Source organism: Pleurodeles waltl, chromosome 5 (assembly GCF_031143425.1).
Source record: "Pleurodeles waltl isolate 20211129_DDA chromosome 5, aPleWal1.hap1.20221129, whole genome shotgun sequence".
Classification (NCBI taxonomy): domain Eukaryota; kingdom Metazoa; phylum Chordata; class Amphibia; order Caudata; family Salamandridae; genus Pleurodeles; species Pleurodeles waltl.
In genome coordinates, this window is record NC_090444.1 from 756847975 (window position 1) to 756873158 (window position 25184).

Genomic DNA, 25184 nt, shown 5'->3' on the forward strand with positions numbered 1-25184 from the left:
GAATGAGGGGGGCCTTTGGATGTCCACCTGTGTTACCACTGGCTTGACAGGTGGTACAGGAGACACAAAACTCCTTAACTTTCTGGGACATGTTGGGCCAGTAGAAGTGGTTGACTAATCTCTCCCACGTCTTGGTTTGTCCCAAATGCCGAGCAAGGGGAATATCATGGGCTAAGGTCAGAATAAACTCTCTGAACTCCTGAGGCACTACCACTCTCCTAGTGGCACCAGGTTTGGGATCTCTTGCCTCAGTGTACAGGAGTCCATCTTCCCAATAGACCCTATGTGTTCCAGTTTTCTTGCCATTGGACTCTTCAGCAGCTTGCTGCCTAAGGCCTTCAAGAGAGGGACAGGTTTCTTGCCCCTTACACAACTGCTCCCTTGAGGGTCCCCCTGGGCCTAAGAGCTCAACCTGATAAGGTTCCAACTCCATAGGCTCAGTTCCCTCAGAGGGCAGAACTTCTTCCTGAGAAGAGAGGTTCTCTTTTTGGTGTTGTGTTGCAGCTGGTTTCCCAGCTGGCTTTCCTTTTCTCTTGGTAGGCTGGGCCCTTTTTCCAGACTCCAGCTCTACTTTTTCACCCTGTGCCTTGCACTGTGCCCTTGTCTTGAAACACACCAGTTCAGGGATACCCAGCATGGCTGCATGGGTTTTCAGTTCTACCTCAGCCCATGCTGAGGACTCCAGGTCATTTCCAAGCAAACAGTCTATTGGGATATTTGAGGAGACCACCACCTGTTTCAGGCCATTGACCCCTCCCCACTCTAAAGTTACCATAGCCATGGGATGTACTTTAGTTTGATTGTCAGCATTGGTGACTGGATAAGTTTGTCCAGTCAGGTATTGACCAGGGGAAACCAGTTTCTCTGTCACCATAGTGACACTGGCACCTGTATCCCTCAGGCCTTCTACACTTGTCCCATTAATTAGGAGCTGCTGCCTGTATTTGTGCATGTTAGGAGGCCAGGCAGCCAGTGTGGCTAAATCCACCCCACCCTCAGAGACTAATGTAGCTTCAGTGTGACACCTGATTTGCTCTGGGCACACTGTTGATCCCACTTGGAGACTAGCCATTCCAGTGTTAGCTGGAGTGGAGTTAGAAGTGGTTATTTTCTTGGGACAGGCCTTGTCTCCAGTTTGGTGTCCAGGCTGATTACAGCTACGACACCAGGCCTTTTTGGGATTAAAGTTTTTACCCTTGTACCCAAAATTGGTTTGTGAAGAGGCTCTGGGCCCACCCTCCTGTGCAGGTGTTTGGGGGCCTGTAGAAGACTCTTTACTATTTTTGTTTTTGGATGTCTCAACACCTTTCCCCTGGGGAGGTTTTGTGACCCCTTTCTTTTGGTCACCCCCTGTGGAAGTCTTGGTCACCCTAGTCTTGACCCAATGGTCCGCCTTCTTTCCCAATTCTTGGGGAGAAATTGGTCCTAGGTCTACCAGATGCTGATGCAGTTTGTCATTGAAACAATTACTTAACAGATGTTCTTTCACAAATAAATTGTACAGCCCATCATAATCATTTACACCACTGCCTTGAATTCAACCATCCTGTGTTTTCACTGAGTAGTCTACAAAATTAACCCAGGTCTGGCTTGAGGATTTTTGAGCCCCCCTGAATCTAATCCTATACTCCTCAGTGGAGAATCCAAAGCCATCAATCAGGGTTCCCTTCATGAAGTCATAAGATTCTGCATCTTTTCCAGAGAGTGTGAGGAGTCTATCCCTACACTTTCCGGTGAACATTTCCCAAAGGAGAGCACCCCAGTCAGATTTGTTCACTTTTCTGGTTACACAAGCCCTCTCAAAAGCTGTGAACCATTTGGTGATGTCATTACCATCTTCATATTTAGTCACAATCCCTTTAGGGATTTTTAACGTGTCAGGAGAATCTCTGACCCTAGTTATGTTGCTGCCACCATTGATGGGTCCTAGGCCCATCTCTTGTCTTTCCATTTCTATGGCTAGGATCTGTCTTTCCAAAGCCAATCTTTTGGCCATCCTGGCTAACTGGATGTCCTCTTCACTGGGACTATCCTCAGTGATTTCAGAGAGGTTGGTCCCTCCTGTGAGGGAAACAGCATCTCTGACTATTATGTTTGGAGACAGGGCTTGAGAGTCCCTATTCTCCCTAGTTAGGACTGGTAGGTGGGAATTTTCCTCCAAGTCACTATCTTCATCCTCTGTGATACCATCCTCAGAGGGGTTGGCCTTTTCAAACTCTGCCAAAAGCTCCTGGAGCTGTAGTTTGGAAGGTCTGGGGCCCATTGCTATTTTCTTTATTTTACAGAGTGACCTTATGTAAGGAAATGCCTCCTTGGCATGGTTGCCCCCTGACTTTTTGCCTTTGCTGATGCTATGTTTACAATTGAAAGTGTGCTGAGGCCTGCTAACCAGGCCCCAGCACCAGTGTTCTTTCCCTAACCTGTACTTTTGTATCCACAATTGGCAGACCCTGGCATCCAGATAAGTCCCTTGTAACTGGTACTTCTAGTACCAAGGGCCCTGATGCCAAGGAAGGTCTCTAAGGGCTGCAGCATGTCTTATGCCACCCTGGAGACCTCTCACTCAGCACAGACACACTGCTTACCAGCTTGTGTGTGCTAGTGAGGACAAAACGAGTAAGTCGACATGGCACTCCCCTCAGGGTGCCATGCCAGCCTCTCACTGCCTATGCAGTATAGGTAAGCCACCCCTCTAGCAGGCCTTACAGCCCTAAGGCAGGGTGCACTATACCATAGGTGAGGGTACCAGTGCATGAGCATGGTACCCCTACCGTGTCTAAACAAAACCTTAGACATTGTAAGTGCAGGGTAGCCATAAGAGTATATGGTCTGGGAGTCTGTCAAACACGAACTCCACAGCACCATAATGGCTACACTGAAAACTGGGAAGTTTGGTATCAAACTTCTCAGCACAATAAATGCACACTGATGCCAGTGTACATTTTATTGTAAAATACACCACAGAGGGCACCTTAGAGGTGCCCCCTGAAACTTAACCGACTATCTGTGTAGGCTGACTAGTTCTAGCAGCCTGCCACACTAGAGACATGTTGCTGGCCCCATGGGGAGAGTGCCTTTGTCACTCTGAGGCCAGTAACAAAGCCTGCACTGGGTGGAGATGCTAACACCTCTCCCAGGCAGGAATTGTCACACCTGGCGGTGAGCCTCAAAGGCTCACCTCCTTTGTGCCAACCCAGCAGGACACTCCAGCTAGTGGAGTTGCCCGCCCCCTCCGGCCAGGCCCCACTTTTGGCGGCAAGGCCGGAGAAAATAATGAGAAAAACAAGGAGGAGTCACTGGCCAGTCAGGACAGCCCCTAAGGTGTCCTGAGCTGAAGTGACTCTAACTTTTAGAAATCCTCCATCTTGCAGATGGAGGATTCCCCCAATAGGGTTAGGATTGTGACCCCCTCCCCTTGGGAGGAGGCACAAAGAGGGTGTACCCACCCTCAGGGCTAGTGGCCATTGGCTACTAACCCCCCAGACCTAAACACGCCCTTAAATTTAGTATTTAAGGGCTACCCTGAACCCTAGAAAATTAGATTCCTGCAACTACAAGAAGAAGGACTGCCTAGCTGAAAACCCCTGCAGAGGAAGACCAGAAGACGACAACTGCCTTGGCTCCAGAAACTCACCGGCCTGTCTCCTGCCTTCCAAAGATCCTGCTCCAGCGACGCCTTCCGAAGGGACCAGCGACCTCGACATCCTCTGAGGACTGCCCCTACTTCGAAAAGACAAGAAACTCCCGAGGACAGCGGACCTGCTCCAAGAAAAGCTGCAACTTTGTTTCCAGCAGCTTTAAAGAACCCTGCAAGCTCCCCGCAAGAAGCGTGAGACTTGCAACACTGCACCCGGCGACCCCGACTCGGCTGGTGGAGATCCGACACCTCAGGAGGGACCCCAGGACTACTCTGATACTGTGAGTACCAAAACCTGTCCCCCCCTGAGCCCCCACAGCGCCGCCTGCAGAGGGAATCCCGAGGCTTCCCCTGACCGCGACTCTTTGAACCTAAAGTCCCGACGCCTGGGAGAGACCCTGCACCCGCAGCCCCCAGGACCTGAAGGACCGGACTTTCACTGGAGAAGTGACCCCCAGGAGTCCCTCTCCCTTGCCCAAGTGGAGGTTTCCCCGAGGAACCCCCCCCTTGCCTGCCTGCAGCGCTGAAGAGATCCCGAGATCTCTCATAGACTAACATTGCGAACCCGACGCTTGTTTCTACACTGCACCCGGCCGCCCCCGCGCCGCTGAGGGTGAAATTTCTGTGTGGACTTGTGTCCCCCCCGGTGCCCTACAAAACCCCCCTGGTCTGCCCTCCGAAGACGCGGGTACTTACCTGCAAACAGACCGGAACCGGGGCACCCCCTTCTCTCCATTCTAGCCTATGTGTTTTGGGCACCACTTTGAACTCTGCACCTGACCGGCCCTGAGCTGCTGGTGTGGTGACTTTGGGGTTGCTCTGAACCCCCAACGGTGGGCTACCTTGGACCAAGAACTGAGCCCTGTAAGTGTCTTACTTACCTGGTTAACCTAACAAATACTTACCTCCCCTAGGAACTGTGTCCACTTTTAAAACAGCTATTTGTGAATAACTTGAAAAGTATACATGCAATTTTGATGATTTGAAGTTCCTAAAGTACTTACCTGCAATACCTTTCGAATGAGCTATTACATGTGGAATTTGAACCTGTGGTTCTTAAAATAAACTAAGAAAAGATATTTTTCTATATAAAAACCTATTGGCTGGATTTGTCTCTGAGTGTGTGTACCTCATTTATTGTCTATGTGTATGTACAACAAATGCTTAACACTACTCCTTGGATAAGCCTACTGCTCGACCACACTACCACAAAATAGAGCATTAGTATTATCTATTTTTACCACTATTTTACCTCTAAGGGGAACCCTTGGACTCTGTGCATGCTATTCCTTACTTTGAAATAGCACATACAGAGCCAACTTCCTACATTGGTGGATCAGCGGTGGGGTACAAGACTTTGCATTTGCTGGACTACTCAGCCAATACCTGATCACACAACAAATTCCAAAATTGTCATTAGAAATTGATTTTTGCAATTTGAAAAGTTTTCTAAATTCTTAAAAGACCTGCTAGGGCCTTGTGTTAGATCCTGTTTAGCATTTCTTTTAGAGTTTAAAAGTTTGTAAAAGTTTGAATTAGATTCTAGAACCAGTTTTAGATTCTTAAAAAGTATTCCAACTTTTAGAAGCAAAATGTCTAGCACAGATGTGACTGTGGTGGAACTCGACACCACACCTTACCTCCATCTACAGATGAGAGAGCTAAGGTCACTCTGTAAACTAAAGAAAATAACCATAGGCCCCAAACCTACCAAAATACAGCTCCAGGAGCTTTTGGCAGAGTTTGAAAAGGCCAACCCCTCTGAGGGTGGCAACTCAGAGGAAGATGATAGTGAATTGGAGGAAGATTCCCCCCTACCAGTCCTATCTAGGGAGAACAGGGTCCCTCAAACCCTGACTCCAAAAATAATAGTCAGAGATGCTGGTTCCCTCACAGGAGAGACCAACACCTCTGAAATCACTGAGGATAGCCCCAGTGAAGAGGACATCCAGTTAGCCAGGATGGCCAAAAGATTGGCTTTGGAAAGACAGATCCTAGCCATAGAGAGGGAAAGACAAGAGATGGGCCTAGGACCCATCAATGGTGGCAGCAACATAAATAGGGTCAGAGATTCTCCTGACATGTTGAAAATCCCCAAAGGGATTGTAACTAAATATGAAGATGGTGATGACATCACCAAATGGTTCACAGCTTTTGAGAGGGCTTGTGTAACCAGAAAAGTGAACAGATCTCACTGGGGTGCTCTCCTTTGGGAAATGTTCACAGGAAAGTGTAGGGATAGACTCCTCACACTCTCTGGACAAGATGCAGAATCTTATGACCTCATGAAGGGTACCCTGATTGAGGGCTTTGGATTCTCCACTGAGGAGTACAGGATTAGGTTCAGGGGGGCTCAAAAATCCTCGAGCCAGACCTGGGTTGACTTTGTTGACTACTCAGTGAAAACACTAGATGGTTGGATTCAAGGCAGTGGTGTAAGTAATTATGATGGGCTGTACAATTTATTTGTGAAAGAACACCTGTTAAGTAATTGTTTCAATGATAAACTGCATCAGCATCTGGTAGACCTAGGACCAATTTCTCCCCAAGAATTGGGAAAGAAGGCGGACCATTGGGTCAAGACAAGGGTGTCCAAGACTTCAACAGGGGGTGACCAAAAGAAAGGGGTCACAAAGACTCCCCAGCAGAAGGGTGATGAGACAACCAAAACTAAAGATAGTAAAGAGTCTTCTACAGGCCCCCAAAAACCTGCACAGGAGGGTGGGCCCAGAGCCTCTTCACAAAACAATGGGTACAAGGGTAAAAACTTTGATCCCAAAAAGGCCTGGTGTCATAGCTGTAAACAGCATGGACACCAAACTGGAGACAAGGCCTGTCCCAAGAAAGGTTCCACTCCAAACTCCCATCCAGGTAACACTGGTATGGCTAGTCTCCAAGTGGGATCAACAGTGTGCCCAGAGCAAATCAGGGTCCACACTGAAGCTACTCTAGTTTCTGAGGGTGGGGTGGATTTAGCCACACTAGCTGTCTGGCCGCCTAACATGCAAAAATACAGACAGCAACTCTTAATTAATGGGACTAGAATAGAGGGCCTGAGGGATACAGGTGCCAGTGTCACCATGGTGACAGAGAAACTGGTTTCCCCTGGCCAATACCTGACTGGAAAAACTTACACAGTCACCAACGCTGACAATCAGAGAAAAGTACATCCCATGGCAATGGTTACTTTAGAATGGGGAGGGGTCAATGGCCTGAAACAGGTGGTGGTCTCCTCAAATATCCCAGTGGACTGTCTGCTTGGAAATGACCTGGAGTCCTCAGCATGGGCTGAGGTAGAGCTAAAAACCCATGCAGCAATGCTGGGTATCCCTGAACTGGTGTGTGTGAAAACAAGAGCACAATGCAAGGCACAGGGTGAAAAAGTAGAGCTGGAGTCTGGAAAAATGGCCCAGCCTACCAAGAGAACAGGAAAGTCAGTTGGGAAACCAACTGCAACACAGCAAAAGAAAGGGAACCTCTCTTCTCAGGAAGAAGTTCTGCCCTCTGAGGGAACTGAGCCTTTGGAGCTTGAACCTTATCAGGTTGAGCTCTTAGGCCCAGGGGGACCCTCCAGGGAAGAGCTGTGTAAGGGACAAGAAACCTGTCCCTCTCTTGAAGGCCTTAGGCAGCAAGCTGCTGAAGAGTCCAAAGGCAAGAAAAATGGAACACATAGGGTCTATTGGGAAGATGGGCTCCTGTACACTGAGGCCAGAGACCCCAAACCTGGTGCCACTAGGAGAGTGGTAGTGCCTCAGCTGTTCAGAGAGTTCATCCTAACATTGGCCCATGACATTCCCCTTGCTGGACATTTGGGACAAACCAAGACGTGGGAGAGGTTAGTCAACCACTTCTACTGGCCCAATATGTCCAACATGGTTAAGGAGTTTTGCCTCTCCTGCCCCACCTGTCAAGCCAGTGGTAAGACAGGTGGGCATCCAAAGGCCCCCCTCATTCCACTTCCAGTGGTGGGGGTGCCCTTTGAAAGAGTGGGTGTGGACATAGTTGGTCCACTGGAACCTCCCACAGCCTCAGGAAATATGTATATCCTGGTAGTAGTGGATCATGCTACCAGGTATCCTGAAGCTATTCCCCTTAGGTCGACTACTGCCCCTGCAGTAGCCAAGGCCCTCATTGGTATCTTTACCAGAGTGGGTTTCCCTAAGGAGGTGGTGTCTGACAGAGGTACCAACTTCATGTCAGCATACCTAAAGCACATGTGGAATGAGTGTGGAGTGACTTATAAATTCACTACACCATACCATCCACAAACTAATGGCTTGGTTGAGAGATTCAACAAGACATTAAAGGGCATGATCATGGGGCTCCCAGAAAAACTCAAAAGGAGATGGGATGTCCTCCTGCCATGTCTGCTTTTCGCTTACAGGGAGGTACCACAGAAGGGAGTAGGGTTCTCCCCCTTTGAACTTCTGTTTGGTCATCCTGTAAGGGGACCACTTGCCCTTGTTAAAGAAGGCTGGGAGAGACCTCTCCATGAGCCTAAACAGGACATAGTGGACTATGTACTTGGCCTTCGCTCTAGAATGGCAGAGTACATGGAAAAGGCAACCAAAAACCTTGAGGCCAGCCAACAGCTCCAGAAGTTTTGGTATGACCAAAAGGCTGCACTGGTTGAGTTCCAACCAGGGCAGAAAGTCTGGGTTCTGGAGCCTGTGGCTCCCAGGGCACTCCAGGACAAATGGAGTGGCCCTTACCCAGTACTAGAGAGGAAGAGTCAGGTCACCTACTTGGTGGACCTGGGCACAAGCAGGAGCCCCAAAAGGGTGATCCATGTAAACCGCCTTAAGCTCTTCCACGACAGGGCTGATGTCAATCTGTTGATGGTAACAGATGAGGATCAGGAGGCAGAGAGTGAACCTCTCCCTGATCTTCTGTCATCAGACCCAAAAGATGGTACAGTAGATGGAGTGATCTACTCAGACACCCTCTCTGGCCAACAGCAAGCTGATTGTAGGAGAGTCCTACAACAGTTTCCTGAACTCTTCTCCTTAACCCCTGGTCAGACACACCTGTGTACCCATGATGTGGACACAGGAGACAGCATGCCTGTCAAGAACAAAATCTTTAGACAATCTGACCATGTTAAAGAAAGCATCAAGGTGGAAGTCCACAAGATGCTGGAATTGGGAGTCATTGAGCGCTCTGACAGCCCCTGGGCTAGCCCAGTGGTCTTAGTCCCCAAACCTCACACCAAAGATGGAAAGAAAGAGATGAGGTTTTGTGTGGACTACAGAGGGCTCAATTCTGTCACCAAGACAGATGCTCATCCAATTCCAAGAGCTGATGAGCTCATTGATAAATTAGGTGCTGCCAAATTTCTAAGTACCTTTGACTTGACAGCAGGGTACTGGCAAATAAAAATGGCACCTGGAGCAAAAGAAAAGACAGCATTCTCCACACCTGATGGGCATTATCAGTTTACTGTTATGCCCTTTGGTTTAAAGAATGCCCCTGCCACCTTCCAAAGGTTGGTGAATCAAGTCCTTGCTGGCTTGGAGTCCTTTACACAGCTTATCTTGATGATATTGCTGTCTTTAGCTCCACCTGGCAGGATCACCTGGTCCACCTGAGGAAGGTTTTGAAGGCTCTGCAATCTGCAGGCCTCTCTATCAAGGCATCCAAATGCCAGATAGGGCAGGGAACTGTGGTTTACTTGGGACACCTTGTAGGTGGAGGCCAAGTTCAGCCACTCCAACCCAAGATCCAGACTATTCTGGACTGGGTAGCTCCAAAAACCCAGACTCAAGTCAGGGCATTCCTTGGCTTGACTGGGTACTACAGGAGGTTTGTGAAGGGATATGGATCCATTGTGACAGCCCTCACTGAGCTCACCTCCAAGAAAATGCCCAAGAAAGTGAACTGGACTGTGGACTGCCAACAGGCCTTTGACACCCTGAAACAAGCAATGTGCTCAGCACCAGTTCTCAAAGCTCCAGATTATTCTAAGCAGTTCATTGTGCAGACTGATGCCTCTGAACATGGGATAGGGGCAGTTTTGTCCCAAACAAATGATGATGGCCTTGACCAGCCTGTTGCTTTCATTAGCAGGAGGTTACTCCCCAGGGAGCAGCGTTGGAGTGCCATTGAGAGGGAGGCCTTTGCTGTGGTTTGGTCCCTGAAGAAGCTGAGACCATACCTCTTTGGGACTCACTTCCTAGTTCAAACTGACCACAGACCTCTCAAATGGCTGATGCAAATGAAAGGTGAAAATCCTAAACTGTTGAGGTGGTCCATCTCCCTACAGGGAATGGACTTTATAGTGGAACACAGACCTGGGACTGCCCATGCCAATGCAGATGGCCTTTCCAGGTTCTTCCACTTAGAAAATGAAGACTCTCTTGGGAAAGGTTAGTCTCATCCTCTTTCGTTTGGGGGGGGGTTGTGTAAGGAAATGCCTCCTTGGCATGGTTGCCCCCTGACTTTTTGCCTTTGCTGATGCTATGTTTACAATTGAAAGTGTGCTGAGGCCTGCTAACCAGGCCCCAGCACCAGTGTTCTTTCCCTAACCTGTACTTTTGTATCCACAATTGGCAGACCCTGGCATCCAGATAAGTCCCTTGTAACTGGTACTTCTAGTACCAAGGGCCCTGATGCCAAGGAAGGTCTCTAAGGGCTGCAGCATGTCTTATGCCACCCTGGAGACCTCTCACTCAGCACAGACACACTGCTTACCAGCTTGTGTGTGCTAGTGAGGACAAAACGAGTAAGTCGACATGGCACTCCCCTCAGGGTGCCATGCCAGCCTCTCACTGCCTATGCAGTATAGGTAAGCCACCCCTCTAGCAGGCCTTACAGCCCTAAGGCAGGGTGCACTATACCATAGGTGAGGGTACCAGTGCATGAGCATGGTACCCCTACCGTGTCTAAACAAAACCTTAGACATTGTAAGTGCAGGGTAGCCATAAGAGTATATGGTCTGGGAGTCTGTCAAACACGAACTCCACAGCACCATAATGGCTACACTGAAAACTGGGAAGTTTGGTATCAAACTTCTCAGCACAATAAATGCACACTGATGCCAGTGTACATTTTATTGTAAAATACACCACAGAGGGCACCTTAGAGGTGCCCCCTGAAACTTAACCGACTATCTGTGTAGGCTGACTAGTTCTAGCAGCCTGCCACACTAGAGACATGTTGCTGGCCCCATGGGGAGAGTGCCTTTGTCACTCTGAGGCCAGTAACAAAGCCTGCACTGGGTGGAGATGCTAACACCTCTCCCAGGCAGGAATTGTCACACCTGGCGGTGAGCCTCAAAGGCTCACCTCCTTTGTGCCAACCCAGCAGGACACTCCAGCTAGTGGAGTTGCCCGCCCCCTCCGGCCAGGCCCCACTTTTGGCGGCAAGGCCGGAGAAAATAATGAGAAAAACAAGGAGGAGTCACTGGCCAGTCAGGACAGCCCCTAAGGTGTCCTGAGCTGAAGTGACTCTAACTTTTAGAAATCCTCCATCTTGCAGATGGAGGATTCCCCCAATAGGGTTAGGATTGTGACCCCCTCCCCTTGGGAGGAGGCACAAAGAGGGTGTACCCACCCTCAGGGCTAGTGGCCATTGGCTACTAACCCCCCAGACCTAAACACGCCCTTAAATTTAGTATTTAAGGGCTACCCTGAACCCTAGAAAATTAGATTCCTGCAACTACAAGAAGAAGGACTGCCTAGCTGAAAACCCCTGCAGAGGAAGACCAGAAGACGACAACTGCCTTGGCTCCAGAAACTCACCGGCCTGTCTCCTGCCTTCCAAAGATCCTGCTCCAGCGACGCCTTCCGAAGGGACCAGCGACCTCGACATCCTCTGAGGACTGCCCCTACTTCGAAAAGACAAGAAACTCCCGAGGACAGCGGACCTGCTCCAAGAAAAGCTGCAACTTTGTTTCCAGCAGCTTTAAAGAACCCTGCAAGCTCCCCGCAAGAAGCGTGAGACTTGCAACACTGCACCCGGCGACCCCGACTCGGCTGGTGGAGATCCGACACCTCAGGAGGGACCCCAGGACTACTCTGATACTGTGAGTACCAAAACCTGTCCCCCCCTGAGCCCCCACAGCGCCGCCTGCAGAGGGAATCCCGAGGCTTCCCCTGACCGCGACTCTTTGAACCTAAAGTCCCGACGCCTGGGAGAGACCCTGCACCCGCAGCCCCCAGGACCTGAAGGACCGGACTTTCACTGGAGAAGTGACCCCCAGGAGTCCCTCTCCCTTGCCCAAGTGGAGGTTTCCCCGAGGAACCCCCCCCTTGCCTGCCTGCAGCGCTGAAGAGATCCCGAGATCTCTCATAGACTAACATTGCGAACCCGACGCTTGTTTCTACACTGCACCCGGCCGCCCCCGCGCCGCTGAGGGTGAAATTTCTGTGTGGACTTGTGTCCCCCCCGGTGCCCTACAAAACCCCCCTGGTCTGCCCTCCGAAGACGCGGGTACTTACCTGCAAACAGACCGGAACCGGGGCACCCCCTTCTCTCCATTCTAGCCTATGTGTTTTGGGCACCACTTTGAACTCTGCACCTGACCGGCCCTGAGCTGCTGGTGTGGTGACTTTGGGGTTGCTCTGAACCCCCAACGGTGGGCTACCTTGGACCAAGAACTGAACCCTGTAAGTGTCTTACTTACCTGGTAAAACTAACAAATACTTACCTCCCCTAGGAACTGTGAAAATTGCACTAAGTGTCCACTTTTAAAACAGCTATTTATGAATAACTTGAAAAGTATACATGCAATTTTGATGATTTGAAGTTCCTAAAGTACTTACCTGCAATACCTTTCGAATGAGCTATTACATGTGGAATTTGAACCTGTGGTTCTTAAAATAAACTAAGAAAAGATATTTTTCTATATAAAAACCTATTGGCTGGATTTGTCTCTGAGTGTGTGTACCTCATTTATTGTCTATGTGTATGTACAACAAATGCTTAACACTACTCCTTGGATAAGCCTACTGCTCGACCACACTACCACAAAATAGAGCATTAGTATTATCTATTTTTACCACTATTTTACCTCTAAGGGGAACCCTTGGACTCTGTGCATGCTATTCCTTACTTTGAAATAGCACATACAGAGCCAACTTCCTACACCTTAGCTCCCTCATCTTAAGATGGAGGGAAGGGGTGGTGTTGAGTTCCACCACATTCATATCTGTACTAGACATTATGCTTCTAAAAGTTGGAATACTTTTTAAGAATCTAAAACTAGTTCTAGGTTCTAATTCAAACTTTCACAAACTTTTAAACACTAAAAGAAATGCTAACAGGGACTAACACAAGGCCCTAGCAGGACTTTTAAGAATTTAGAAAAATAGTTCAAATTGCAAAAATCTATTTCTAATGACAATTTTTGGAATTTGTCGTGTGATCAGGTATTGGCTGAGTAGTCCAGCAAATGCAAAGTCTTGTACCCCACCGCTGATCCACCAATGTAGGAAGTTGGCTCTGTATGCACTATTTCAAAGTAAGGAATAGTATGCACAGAGTCCAAGGGTTCCCCTTAGAGGTAAGTTAGTGGCAAAAAGAGATAATACTAATGCTCTATTTTGTGGTAGTGTGGTCGGGCAGTAGGCTTATCAAAGGGGTAGTGTTAAGCATTTGTTGTACATACACACAGGCAATAAATGAGGAACACACACTCAGAGACAATTCCAAGCCAATAGGTTTTTGTTAAAGAAAAATATATTTTCTTAGTTTATTTTAAGAACCACAGGTTCAAATTCTACATGTAATATCTCATTTGAAAGGTATTGCAGGTAAGTACTCTAGGAACTTTGAATAATCACAACAGCATATATACGTTTTACATAAAACACATTTAGCTATTTTAAAAGTGGACACTGCAATTTTCACAGTTCCTGGGGGAGGTAAAGTAATGTTAGTTTTTGCAGGTAAGTAAACCACCTACGGGGTTCAGATTGGGGTCCAAAGTAGCCCACCGTTGGGGGTTCAGAGCAACCCCAAAGTCACTACACCAGCAGCTCAGGGCCGGTCAGGTGCAGAGTTCAAAGTGGTGCCCAAAACACATAGGCTTCAATGGAGAAGGGGGTGCCCCGGTTCCAGTCTGCCAGCAGGTAAGTACCCGCGTCTTCGGAGGGCAGACCAGGGGGGTTTTGTAGGGCACCGGGGGGGGGGGACACAAGTCCACACAGAAAGTACACCCTCAGCAGCGCGGGGGCGGCCGGGTGCAGTGTGCAAACAAGCGTCGGGTTTGTAATAGGTTTCAATGAGAGACCAAGGGGTCTCTTCAGCGGTGCAGGCAGGCAAGGGGGGGGGCTCCTTGGGGTAGCCGCCACCTGGGCAAGGAAGAGGGCCTCCTGGGGGTCACTCCTGCACTGGAGTTCCGATCCTTCAGGTCCTGGGGGCTGCGGGTGCAGGGTCTTTTCCAGGCGTCGGGATTTTGGATTCAGACAGTCGCGGTCAGGGGGAGCCTCGGGATTCCCTCTGCAGGCGTCGCTGTGGGGGCTCAGGGGGGACAACTTTGGTTACTCACAGTCTTGGAGTTGCCGGGGGGGTCCTCCCTGTAGCGTTGTTTCTTCACCAGTCGAGTCGGGATCGCCAGGTGCAGTGTTGCAAGTCTCACGCTTCTTGCGGGGATTGCAGGGGTCTTTAAATCAGCTCCTCTGGATACAAAGTTGCAGTCTTTGTTGAACAGGGCCGCTGTTCTCGGGAGTTTCTTGGTCTTTTGGAAGCAGGGCAGTCCTCTGAGGATTCAGGGGTCGCTGGTCCTGGGGAAAGCGTCGCTGGAGCAGTTTTCTTCTGAAGGAGGGAGACAGGCCGGTAGGTCTGGGGCCAAAGCAGTTGGTGTCTTCTTCTTCTCTGCAGGGTTTTTCAGCTCAGCAGTCCTCTTCTTCTTTAAGTTGCAGGAATCTAAATTCTTAGGTTCAGGGGAGCCCTTAAATACTAAATTTAAGGGCGTGTTTAGGTCTGGGGGGTTAGTAGCCAATGGCTACTAGCCCTGAGGGTGGGTACACCCTCTTTGTGCCTCCTCCCAAGGGAAGGGGGTCACATTCCTATCCCTATTGGGGGAATCCTCCATCTGCAAGATGGAGGATTTCTAAAAGTTAGAGTCACTTCAGCTCAGGACACCTTAGGGGCTGTCCTGACTGGCCAGTGACTCCTCCTTGTTATTCTCATTATTTCCTCCGGCCTTGCCACCAAAAGTGGGGCCGTGGCCGGAGGGGGCGGGAAACTCCACTAGCTGGAGTGCCCTGCGGTGCTGGAACAAAGGGGATGAGCCTTTGAGGCTCATCGCCAGGTGTTACAGCTCCTGCCTGGGGGAGGTGATAGCATCTCCACCCAGTGCAGGCTTTGTTACTGGCCACAGAGTGACAAAGGCACTCTCCCCATGTGGCCAGCAACATGTCTCGAGTGTGGCAGGCTGCTAAAACCAGTCAGCCTACACGGGTAGTTGGTTAAGGTTTCAGGGGGCACCTCTAAGGTTCCCTCTGGGGTGTATTTTACAATAAAATGTACACTGGCATCAGTGTGCATTTATTGTGCTGAGAAGTTTGATACCAAACTTCCCAGTTTTCAGTGTAGCCATTATGGTGCTGTGGAGTTCGTGTTTGACAGACTCCCAGACCATATACTCTTATGGCTACCCTGCACTTACAATGTCTAAGGTTTTGCTTAGACACTGTAGGGGTACAGTGCTCATGCACTGGTGCCCTCACCTATGGTATAGTGCACCCTGCCTTAGGGCTGTAAGGCCTGCTAGAGGGGTGACTTATCTATACTGCATAGGCAGTGTGAGGTTGGCATGGCACCCTGAGGGGAGTGATATGTCGACTTACTCGTTTTGTTCTCACCAGCACACACAAGCTGGCAAGCAGTGTGTCTGTGCTGAGTGAGGGGTCCCCAGGGTGCATAAGACATGCTGCAGCCCTTAGAGACCTTCCCTGGCATCAGGGCCCTTGGTACCAGGGGTACCAGTTACAAGGGACTTACCTGGATGCCAGGGTGTGCCAATTGTGTAAAACAAAAGTACAGGTTAGGGAAAGAACACTGGTGCTGGGGCCTGGTTAGCAGGCCTCAGCACACTTTCAATTCAAAACATAGCATCAGCAAAGGCAAAAAGTCAGGCGGTAACCATGCCAAGGAGGCATTTCCTTACATTGGTGTACATATATTAACTCTCCCAAGCACAGCTTTAAAATTAATGGGCTGGGCTGCACACAGAAGAGGTACAGACAGGTATCTGGACAGCTACCAGTAGCTCATGAGTTACTCACTCGGGAAGCCTGCTTTACTGTAAGTGGGATGGGTCAGCCCAGATGTGAGTTCTGTGCACACTGTGTCCATGGAACCATGCTGAACTTGGTTGATGAGCCCTAAATAGGGCAAACCCAGTTCTGGGTTGCTTGTGTTAGGTTCAGGAAGGACCAGGCATGGTAGTCAGATTGGACTGTTCCCACTGAAGCAGATTCAAGATTGATTTGCATATGGCTGGATCCAACTGAAGTGTCATGGTGTGCAAAATAACAATAGTCTGGGATGTGACATGAGTAATTACAAGTGTCTGAGCCTAATTCAGGCATTTCTTTTTTGTATACTTTAGTGTGTTAGCCTAAGTGAGACTGGGTAAGTCCAGACGTGGGTTCTGTGCACACAGTGTCACCAAAACCAAGCTGTACCCTGCTGATGAGCCCGAACCAAAGTGAAAAATGGATTGTAGGTGTTCCGGTTCAGGCAGGACCTGACCTGGCAGTTCGGGCTTGACTGTTCCCATTGGAGAAAATTCAAGACTGATTTGCATATGGCTAGGTCCAAACTGAGATTGCATGGTAGCATGGTGTGCAAAATAAAAAGCTCTGGGGTATGGCCTGAGTATTTACCAATTACTTAAAATAAAGCATATGCAGAAAACATTCCATCTTTCACTTTTTTGTATACTTTAATTTGTCGCCCTAAGAGGGGCAGGCATGCTCAGGCCTAGGGCTCGTGCACACTAGTTCACTGAAACCATGCTATACCATGCTGATTAGCCATTACTAGGGTGAAACCATTCCTGGGTTGCTTGTGTTCCGGTTCAGGGGAGGAATTGGCCTGGCATTTCGAGCTAAACTGTTGCCGCTGGAGCAGGGTCAAGATTGATTTCCCTATGGCTAGGTACAAACTGAGATGGCATGGTGTGCAAAATAGTGATAGACTGGGATGTGGCACCAGGTAACTAACAGTGGCTGAGTATGATTCAAGCATTCCATCAATTACTTTTGTAGACTTCAGAATTAAAATAATTACACCACTATAATTTTTAATTGCTAAAACCACTATCTTCCTAATTTTTTCTTTCTCCGCTCCATGTCCTTGCCCTCTTACCTTTTTCATAGTTGGCATTGGGAGTGCTTCAGAGGTTCTTGCAGAATGGCTAAGATCAATGTCTTTCTTTACATATCTATCAACTCTAGTTCATGTCTATGTCCATCCCAAAGACGTGAATTCTCGATTTCACTGTCCTCTGTTTTTTAAGACCTCCGACATCCACCTTGAGTAATCAAAGGGGCTGATTTCATATTTAGCTGAGGGATTTTGTTCCGTCTGGGTGTAGGAGTAAATTACTCCACTGCCCAGACAAAGCACCTGTCTGCCAAATTCAGAAATATCCATCAGCCTAATGAACGTTTCTACCATTCACAGGAACTACAGTCAATGCAGTCAAGGCAGGTCTTGTGAATGTATTGGAACTTTGCTGTATGGCAAAAATAATGAAGCTGTACAGTAAAGTTTCAAAAACGTTTTTTTATTTTCAAAAATCAAATCGCTAAGTGTGTGTTTTTGTTTTTGAAAATAAATAAGCAATCCCCGTGACATGAAAATCATTTCCCATGGCGAGGGGGGCACTTTTAGATTTTTACTGCCCCTTGCAACCAGGGTTTTCCTGTGGTGACCAGCAGTAAAAACAGCTATATGTTGGCCCATCTAAATTGGGCCTGCGAACAATTTGCGATTTCTCTGATGATCCTTATCCTACTGGGCCATTAGAGAAGTTTTGGCCACTGCGGAGAAGGAGTAGTCTCTACTGTTGGCAAACTATGGTCCACCACCTATAAATTTGTCAGGTAAACCATTATATTGGCAATAAGAATACTCCGTCAACTATGCCTACTACAAATATATAAATCAGGTAGTTAAATCCCATACTGTTATTTTTTTATAGTTATCTGTGTAAAGATTCAACTCGGTTTTATTGAATTTTGTCTTTGCATTCTGTACTGCTTTGAGATTTACAGGAGGTTTTTTCTGTCTTGATGTAAAAAGAAATACATATTTGTTTTGCAAAGATACATTTTGTATGAGACAGAAATCACTAGCATAATACTTTATATTACAGTTCAAATCTTCATTAGTTACTTAATCATGAGTTTCATTTAAAAAGAGAGAAGCACTGTACTGGAATATTGAGTACTGCACCAATGTAGGGAGATGGGTTCTGGTTGCAGTACTCTAACACTTTTTGCCTGTTTTGTTGATGAAACTTTGACTGAAGTGCACTGGGTTCTTGCTAACTAGGTCCCCTGTGCCAGTAGTCCAAAACAAGACCCCTGGTCACTTGGTCCCCAACTGGTCAGGTCCTTTAGCACCTCGGTAACCTCCTAGTAAATGGTACCCCTGGTATCTAGGGCAGAGGCACAGAAGAGGGGCCCTAAGAGTTGCAGCACAACTTGTGCCACTCACAGGGACCCAGCACGGAACTCATGGTGACTGCCATTGCAGGCTGTGTGACAAGGTGCTACCTAAAAGTGAAAACATGACATGGCACACAGTCTTTGTAACATGTCTCCTAAACACTACATGCCTAACTGCTCAACCACACCACACAAAAAGAGGGCAATTGGGATGCCACTTGTGCCTCTGTGATACCTCTGGGGATTGCTTGGACCATCTACCCAGTGTACTTCATTTTGGTCCACTATATAAAGAGCCAGCTTCCTACAATCATCTATTTACTTATTTTGTCAGTCATATTAAGGATAAACCTACCTTCAAAATGGTTCATTGCTGACTAGCATAGAAACAGTTTGACACTACCACATCTATACAATGTCCTTAATTTTAACAAATGTACCGGATTTCATTTGATATGATTTGTCACAGAAGAAACACAAACAAATATTAATATCAAACCACCAATAACTGTTTATTCACAGTTTTGGAAAAAATTGTCTTTCTTAGAATGATTTTCTTATTTCTGAAATAAATAACATTTTCAAATTTGGAGTAAATGTTTTAAGTTTCAGTGTACCTCCTAGGTAGGCTAGCAGAGACAGGGCATTTAGAGAACAGAAGAGTATAATTCAAGTAGCCTCTCACCGTGTGTTTTGTTTGCTGAATATCCGTGGCAGTGTGCTTCACTTCAGAATCTGATAGGTCACATCTGGAGCAGAGGAGGTCCATGTAGGTACTGGCCTGCTCATGGAGGGCTCTGTAATGTTTCACCTGAAGGAAAACAGGTATTTCTCAGCCTTCACATCACACAACAGATGCAACACATTTTTAGACATGGACCTAGTAACCAAAACAACTTAATCATAAGACATCTTAAACCACAGTCTGCAACTGAAGGCTATAACCACAAACAAATCACACATCCCAGACAGACCACATTGTTAGGAGGTCATACAAAACTAAGGGACGATGTGTGCTAATCAAACACTCACAGCATAACATTACACACTTCTGTTACAGTGTATGAGTGCTCTATATCATTCACATATTAAAAGGTATTTTAGGAAATGGGAGATGGTAATGTATGCTTCAAAACTGAATTGTATATGAAGAAGAGAGCAAGCCATGAAGAAAATGCATGTTCTGTACAATTGGTCTTACACTGGAACATACAATAATGTAGCTATACTAATGTAAGACCCTTTTTCATTTTATCTCAATAATTTATCACCTATTTACTTTGCATTAAACATTTTTTCTCCAGAGTGACTGAAAACCTTAGCAAGGTTTTGGAGCTGGAAACACACTGATATCGCCTTATCACAATTGTTATATGTTTCTTTATGGCCAACATATGCAATACAGATAAAAGCTGCAGAGTTAAAAAGGCATATTAATGATCAGTACCCCCTTGGCCAATATCGGGCACATGCTAGGAGGCTCCCGCCGACCCCAGCCTAATCCTTCATTATCCTGGCCTAAATCCTGTTACGGACTCCCATTTTCAATCGGGCACCGCCCCTGTAACAACCCAGCACCCTGTTGTCAGGCCTCGTGGGATGGGGGGCCCCAGGGTGCAGACTCCTTGTGGCGGGCCTGGATGGCGCTAGGCAACAAGACTTGAGGCTGGCAGAGCAGTGATTTATTGGACTGTCTGAGGTCACTTGACATGGGGGTAATCCCTATCAGGCTGGCCGCTCATGCTTGCCGAGAGCGGGTGCCCTCGGAATCCAGGAGAGTGGCACTAAGGAGATGCTGAAAATGAGCTGTGGCCTCTTCGGGCCTTTGCGACCCACTCTCGCATGGTGCTATGATTTTGGCTGCGGCAGAAGGAGAGGAACCATCAGCCTCAGGTTGGTGGCTGAGAGGAGGATGCCTGAGCCTCGGGTTGGCTATCGCTGTCGGCCACACCCAGGCCTCTATAGGTGCTCCTTCTCATGAGGCGGATTGGGGGCTGAGCTCCGGACGGCAAAGCAAGCAGGACCAGAGGATGCCTCGGAGGAGGCTTCATTTGAAGTGGGGCCTTCTGGATATTAGTGCTTGAGCTGTAATCCAGGTGAGCGAGACTGGCCCATATTTAAGCTGGATTCCAACATAAGCGCCCCCCTGTTTATCCCTGGTCTACCTGGCATACCCTTGCCACTAAGGTGCACCATGAGTTCAAGCCCTGTTGGCACCATGGAGGGCGACTGGTTGGGAGTTGTTCCCTCTGCTTTGTGCGACCCTTCTTGGAACTGGACCACCGATATCCCCACCTGGTGGACTGCATTCTGCCCTCCAGCTATGTGGTCCTGGACCCTCCATTCCCTCGGAGGCACACCACTCTGGTCTCTACAGGAGGTGGCACTCGCTTGATTATATCCCTCACTCATTGTGGAGACATTGGTCCACACTGCTGGACACAAGGGTGCTTTTCCCCACTTGCCGGAATATATCACAGGACAGAGCTTGCAGAGGGAGGGCTTCATCTCTGCCTAGTAGTCCATCAGGGACCCAGAGAAACAAGCCCCCTGTGTCCACCCTGATATACCATTTGGGAGAAATAAACAGACTGGACACCCACAAGGGAACAACATGAAGCAGTGCACTACACCATCGTCTGCTGCTCAGCTGCAAACATGACAGAGCTCCAGCGAGTGGGGGCCATGATATGGAACTTCCAGAGAATAAATCTACTATGGCAGAGCTGCTAGCAACTATTCAGGGCTCCAGGATTGCCCTGGAGAACAGAATCAAAACTGTGGCACTGATGTTCAAACTGCTGCGTGAAGACCTCAGTAATCTCCTTAAAGTGTCCGACAAGTTCCGTGTGGCAGAGGGTTCAACAGCGGATTTCCAGACCGAGATGGACACCTTGAATAAACAGGTTGCCTTGGGTACATCCAGGTCTGGGGCCCTGGAGGCATGGCTGGAGGATGCAGAGGGAAGGTCATGCAGTAATAATATGCACCTCTTGGGGTTCCCTGGGAGCTTTCTGTAAGGTTTCTGGTTAAAGAGATAATGTCTGAAAATCTCTATTATTCCCCTGGGGGAGGTTATATGGAAAACATAATGATCAGCTGTAAGCAGTGGAACTCTACTGGGAGATGGGAAGATTCAGATATCATGGGATGTCTGTATGCGCTGGCCACACTTTTATCACCTTCCAAGATACCCAGGACTTTTTGGTGTGGGCCTCAGTCAGTTTTAACAATATGCCAAATTAGAGAGTGTTGCCAGGGAGTTATGGACCTGACTTCCTCTACCACAATGCCGCCTGCAGAGGTGCTGGATGGACTCATCCTTGACACTTGGTCATGCTTTTTTACAGGGCCCTCAGGGGAGACATGTGCAAGTATCGATTTGAAGCCCTAAGGCATGAGAGTAGGATTTGGGGGAGCCCAATGCAGACACTGACTGGACTCAGACATCTGCCCTAGTACGCATGGTGTTGTACAACAACAGGCTCAAACCGCTGAATTTCTATTTCCTACACCGCACCTGTATTACACCTTATAAGCTTAACAGAATAGATCCTGCCAGAGGGGCCAAGTGTGTACAATGTAGGGTGATCTGTGCCACCTTCTTACATCTTGCATGGGAATGCGTTGGGGTCCAATCCTTCTGGAGACAAGTAATACCAATACCATATATGGAGGAGGCCACCGGACTATTGATTCGCTTGACACTGATTACTTGTTTATTGGGTGCTATGGCCAGGCCAACGGGCTGGAAAATCCACTACATATTTGCCCAACTGGCTCTTCTCCTAGCGAAATTCTGTTTGGCCCATCCGATAGCTGGGAACAGGAGTTCCACTGGTTACCCGATGGCTGAGAGACATACTGGACTGGGGAGCAGCAGAAGAGCAGCATCTAAGACTGTCCCACTCTGATAAAAGGGCGGCAGAGGAGAATGGGCTCTGGGCACAACTGCTTGAAAATTTCAATAGGACTGAGGATTCGAGCTCCGAGGGTAGTTCTGACACAGTGGACTAATTAACTTAGACGAAACCAATACTGCTAAAAATATGACAACAAGGTGAGGTAATGTGATGCTTCTTTTTTGATGCATTCCTCATGGTCTTGGTTCATTCAACAAACTGCACCTGCCAATGTATGCACCTCACTGATGTTGTAATACTTGACGTGATGAAGGTAATCATATCTGTGGGTGGAGATTGAGTTCCCTCTTGTTTGTTGATGTAAACCATTGTTGTTGTGCTGTCTGTTTGAATTAATATAGTATTTCCCTGAATGTGTTTCTGGAAAGCTTTCAGTGCTAGAAACACAGGGCCTCATTACGAGTTTGGCAGGTGGCAGAGGCTGCTCGTCAAACTTGTTCCTCCATCAGGCCGTCTGTGCGGTCTGCACACCACCGGCCCCATCAGGAGTTCACTGTAGGACCAGCGAGCAGAAACAGCATTTCCGCCCGCAGGCCCTGCGGTGAACAGGGGCTTAACAGTGACACTGACTCTTAACGGAGCCGGCGCCAATGTGATGGTGCAGTGGGTGCAGCAGCACCCGTCACGCATTCCACTGCCCGTAATGTGGGCAGTGGGATGCGCGACGGGGCTGTGCATGGGGGGCCCTGCACTGCCCATGTCAAATGCATGTGCAGTGCAGGGGTCCCCAGAGGCCATTCCGCTAGCCTCTCCATGGCAGTGTAACCGCCATGGAAAGGCTGGCGGTATGGAGACTCTTAATCCCAAAGGCAGCGCTCCATGCAGCGCTGCCCTGGCAGATTATAACCGCCGGGACTGCCAGACAGCCTGGCGGTGTCGGCGGTCGGACCGTGATGGCTCTGCCACGGTCATAATGTGGTGGTCAGACCACCACAACCATGGCGGTTCGACGACCTCTGTAGGTCTATCAGTCTGAAGAGCGCCAGACTCAGAATGAGGCCCACAGTCTTTAATTCTAGGAGGTTGATGTGTTTGAACACATTTTGCTCCCTCCAGATTCCTCATACCTTCAGAGGGCCTACATGAGCTTCCCATCCTGTACGGGAGGCATCTGTGGTTATTGTTACTGAAATAGTCTTCACTGTGTAATGTTCTCTCTGTTGAACCATGCAATTTCCTCCTGCATCATCTGCGTGACAACCAGTAGATCGTCTCAACTCACTTTCGCTTGTGACCACTGATTTTGAATCCACTTCGGAATTGGCCTCATATGAAGTCTCACATATGGGATCAAGGGAATGCAAGATACCATCTTTCCCAATAGTCTCCTGACAGACTTCGATGTCAGAGCTTCCCCCTTCTGTTTAACAGAGATTTTCCTTCAGAAGGGACTGTGTTCTCTTTTCACTTGAGAATGCTTTCCCCTTAATCTAATTCAATCTTGTTTCTAAGAAAATCTTCTCCTGTTCTGGTACTGAAGGTGATTTCTTTGATTAGCAAGAAGCTTAGAGTATACAAAGTCTCCATCACTATTTGAATGTCCTACTTGCATTTGTGAGTGTGCCCCTACCATCCAATCGTTGAGGTATAGATATTCATTAATACCCGTTCTTCTGAGATGTGCTGCTTCTGTAGCTAGGCACTTTATGAACACTCTTTGCGCTGCCTTTATTCTGAAGGCTAGTATCTTGAATTGATAATGTTTTCTGTCTACCACAAACTTTAGGTACTTTGTGTGCTTTGCATTCATAGGTATGTGTACGTAAGCATCCTTCAAATCTATTGTTGCCAGAAAATCTCCTTTATGCTACTGTGGAATAACTTCCTGTAAAGTTGTCATTTTGAACATTAATGTCTTTATAAACTTGTTGATAAACATGAGGTCTAGAATTGGACACAGGTATCCATCTACCTTTGGAATTAGGAAATATATTGAGTAATTTATTTTGCTGATTTCCTGATTTGGGAGCTGATCTAATGCTTGTTTGTTTAACAATTCTCTCACCTCCTTCAGAAGTCCATCTGTTTCCTCCCTTGTATCTTTTTCTTTGGACCTCTTGTTGGAGGGAATTTGTCTAGTTCTATTCAATACCTGTACTGAACTGAGTTTAGTATCTACTTGTCTGAAGTTATTTTCCTCCAATGCTGTAGAAAATTATGTAGTCTTCCACCTACTGGTGTGCTATGAACGTACTGTAAATCTGTGATGTTTCCTGTCATTGATAGTTTTGTGACCTTTATTATTGATGCAATGCAGTCATTTACTAGAGGGGGTTTTATATCCTCTGGTTGATTGCCCTCTTCCTCGAAAGGAACCCCTTCCGTGTTGTTGGAACTGCCAACTTCGTTATGAAACAGAGGTCTGGGTGCCGCTGTGGAAGCTCTGATGAAAGACCCGCACCTGAAATGTTCCCCGAGAGGCTGGTCTCCTTGTTGTGAAAGACGCCACTCGGGTTCCTCCTCGAAACTGCAATGCTCCCATGGGCTTAGCTGTTTCAGTGTCCTTTTTTAGTTGATTGAGGCTTTCATCAACTGTATTTCTAAACAATTGCTCTCCCTATTTACTATGTTTGCTTGAACCCCTGGCTCAAAACCAGAAATTCTTACCAATGAATGATGCCTTACAGTAACACCCATCATTAACTGGCAGTTCCATCCTTTTACTTTCTTTGTCCATGGCAACCCCGATGTAGATAGGATGTTCGCCCTCTTTCTTGCCATGGATGTTATAATGGAATCAGCTTGAATGGTACCCATAATACATACTGGATCTTGTGGAAAATTCATATTTCTTCCCTTTCATTGGTGTAACTGCTCTGCAGGTTGCTGGCTCCTTAAAGGCTTCCCTGCCTTGATCAAAAATGGTTGTTAGTATGGGGAGATATTGATTTCTTATCTGGCTGGACTGGGGTTTCTCCTCCTTCAGTTGAACATTACATTTTTCTGCCACATTTTTAATGAACATATTTTAAATGCCAATATCATCAGGGTGAGAGGGTT

The 25184-nt window shown here is 47.8% G+C and overlaps 1 protein-coding gene across 1 annotated transcript in view; it reads right to left on the reverse strand.

Moving 5' to 3' along the window:
- Positions 1–25184, reverse strand: part of SYNE1 (spectrin repeat containing nuclear envelope protein 1) — a 1478055-nt gene that overhangs the window by 730919 nt on the left and 721952 nt on the right. The window contains exon 74 of the mRNA XM_069234720.1: positions 18947–19072. Coding sequence (XP_069090821.1) covers positions 18947–19072 — 126 coding nt within the window. The remainder of the gene's footprint in view (positions 1–18946; positions 19073–25184) is intronic.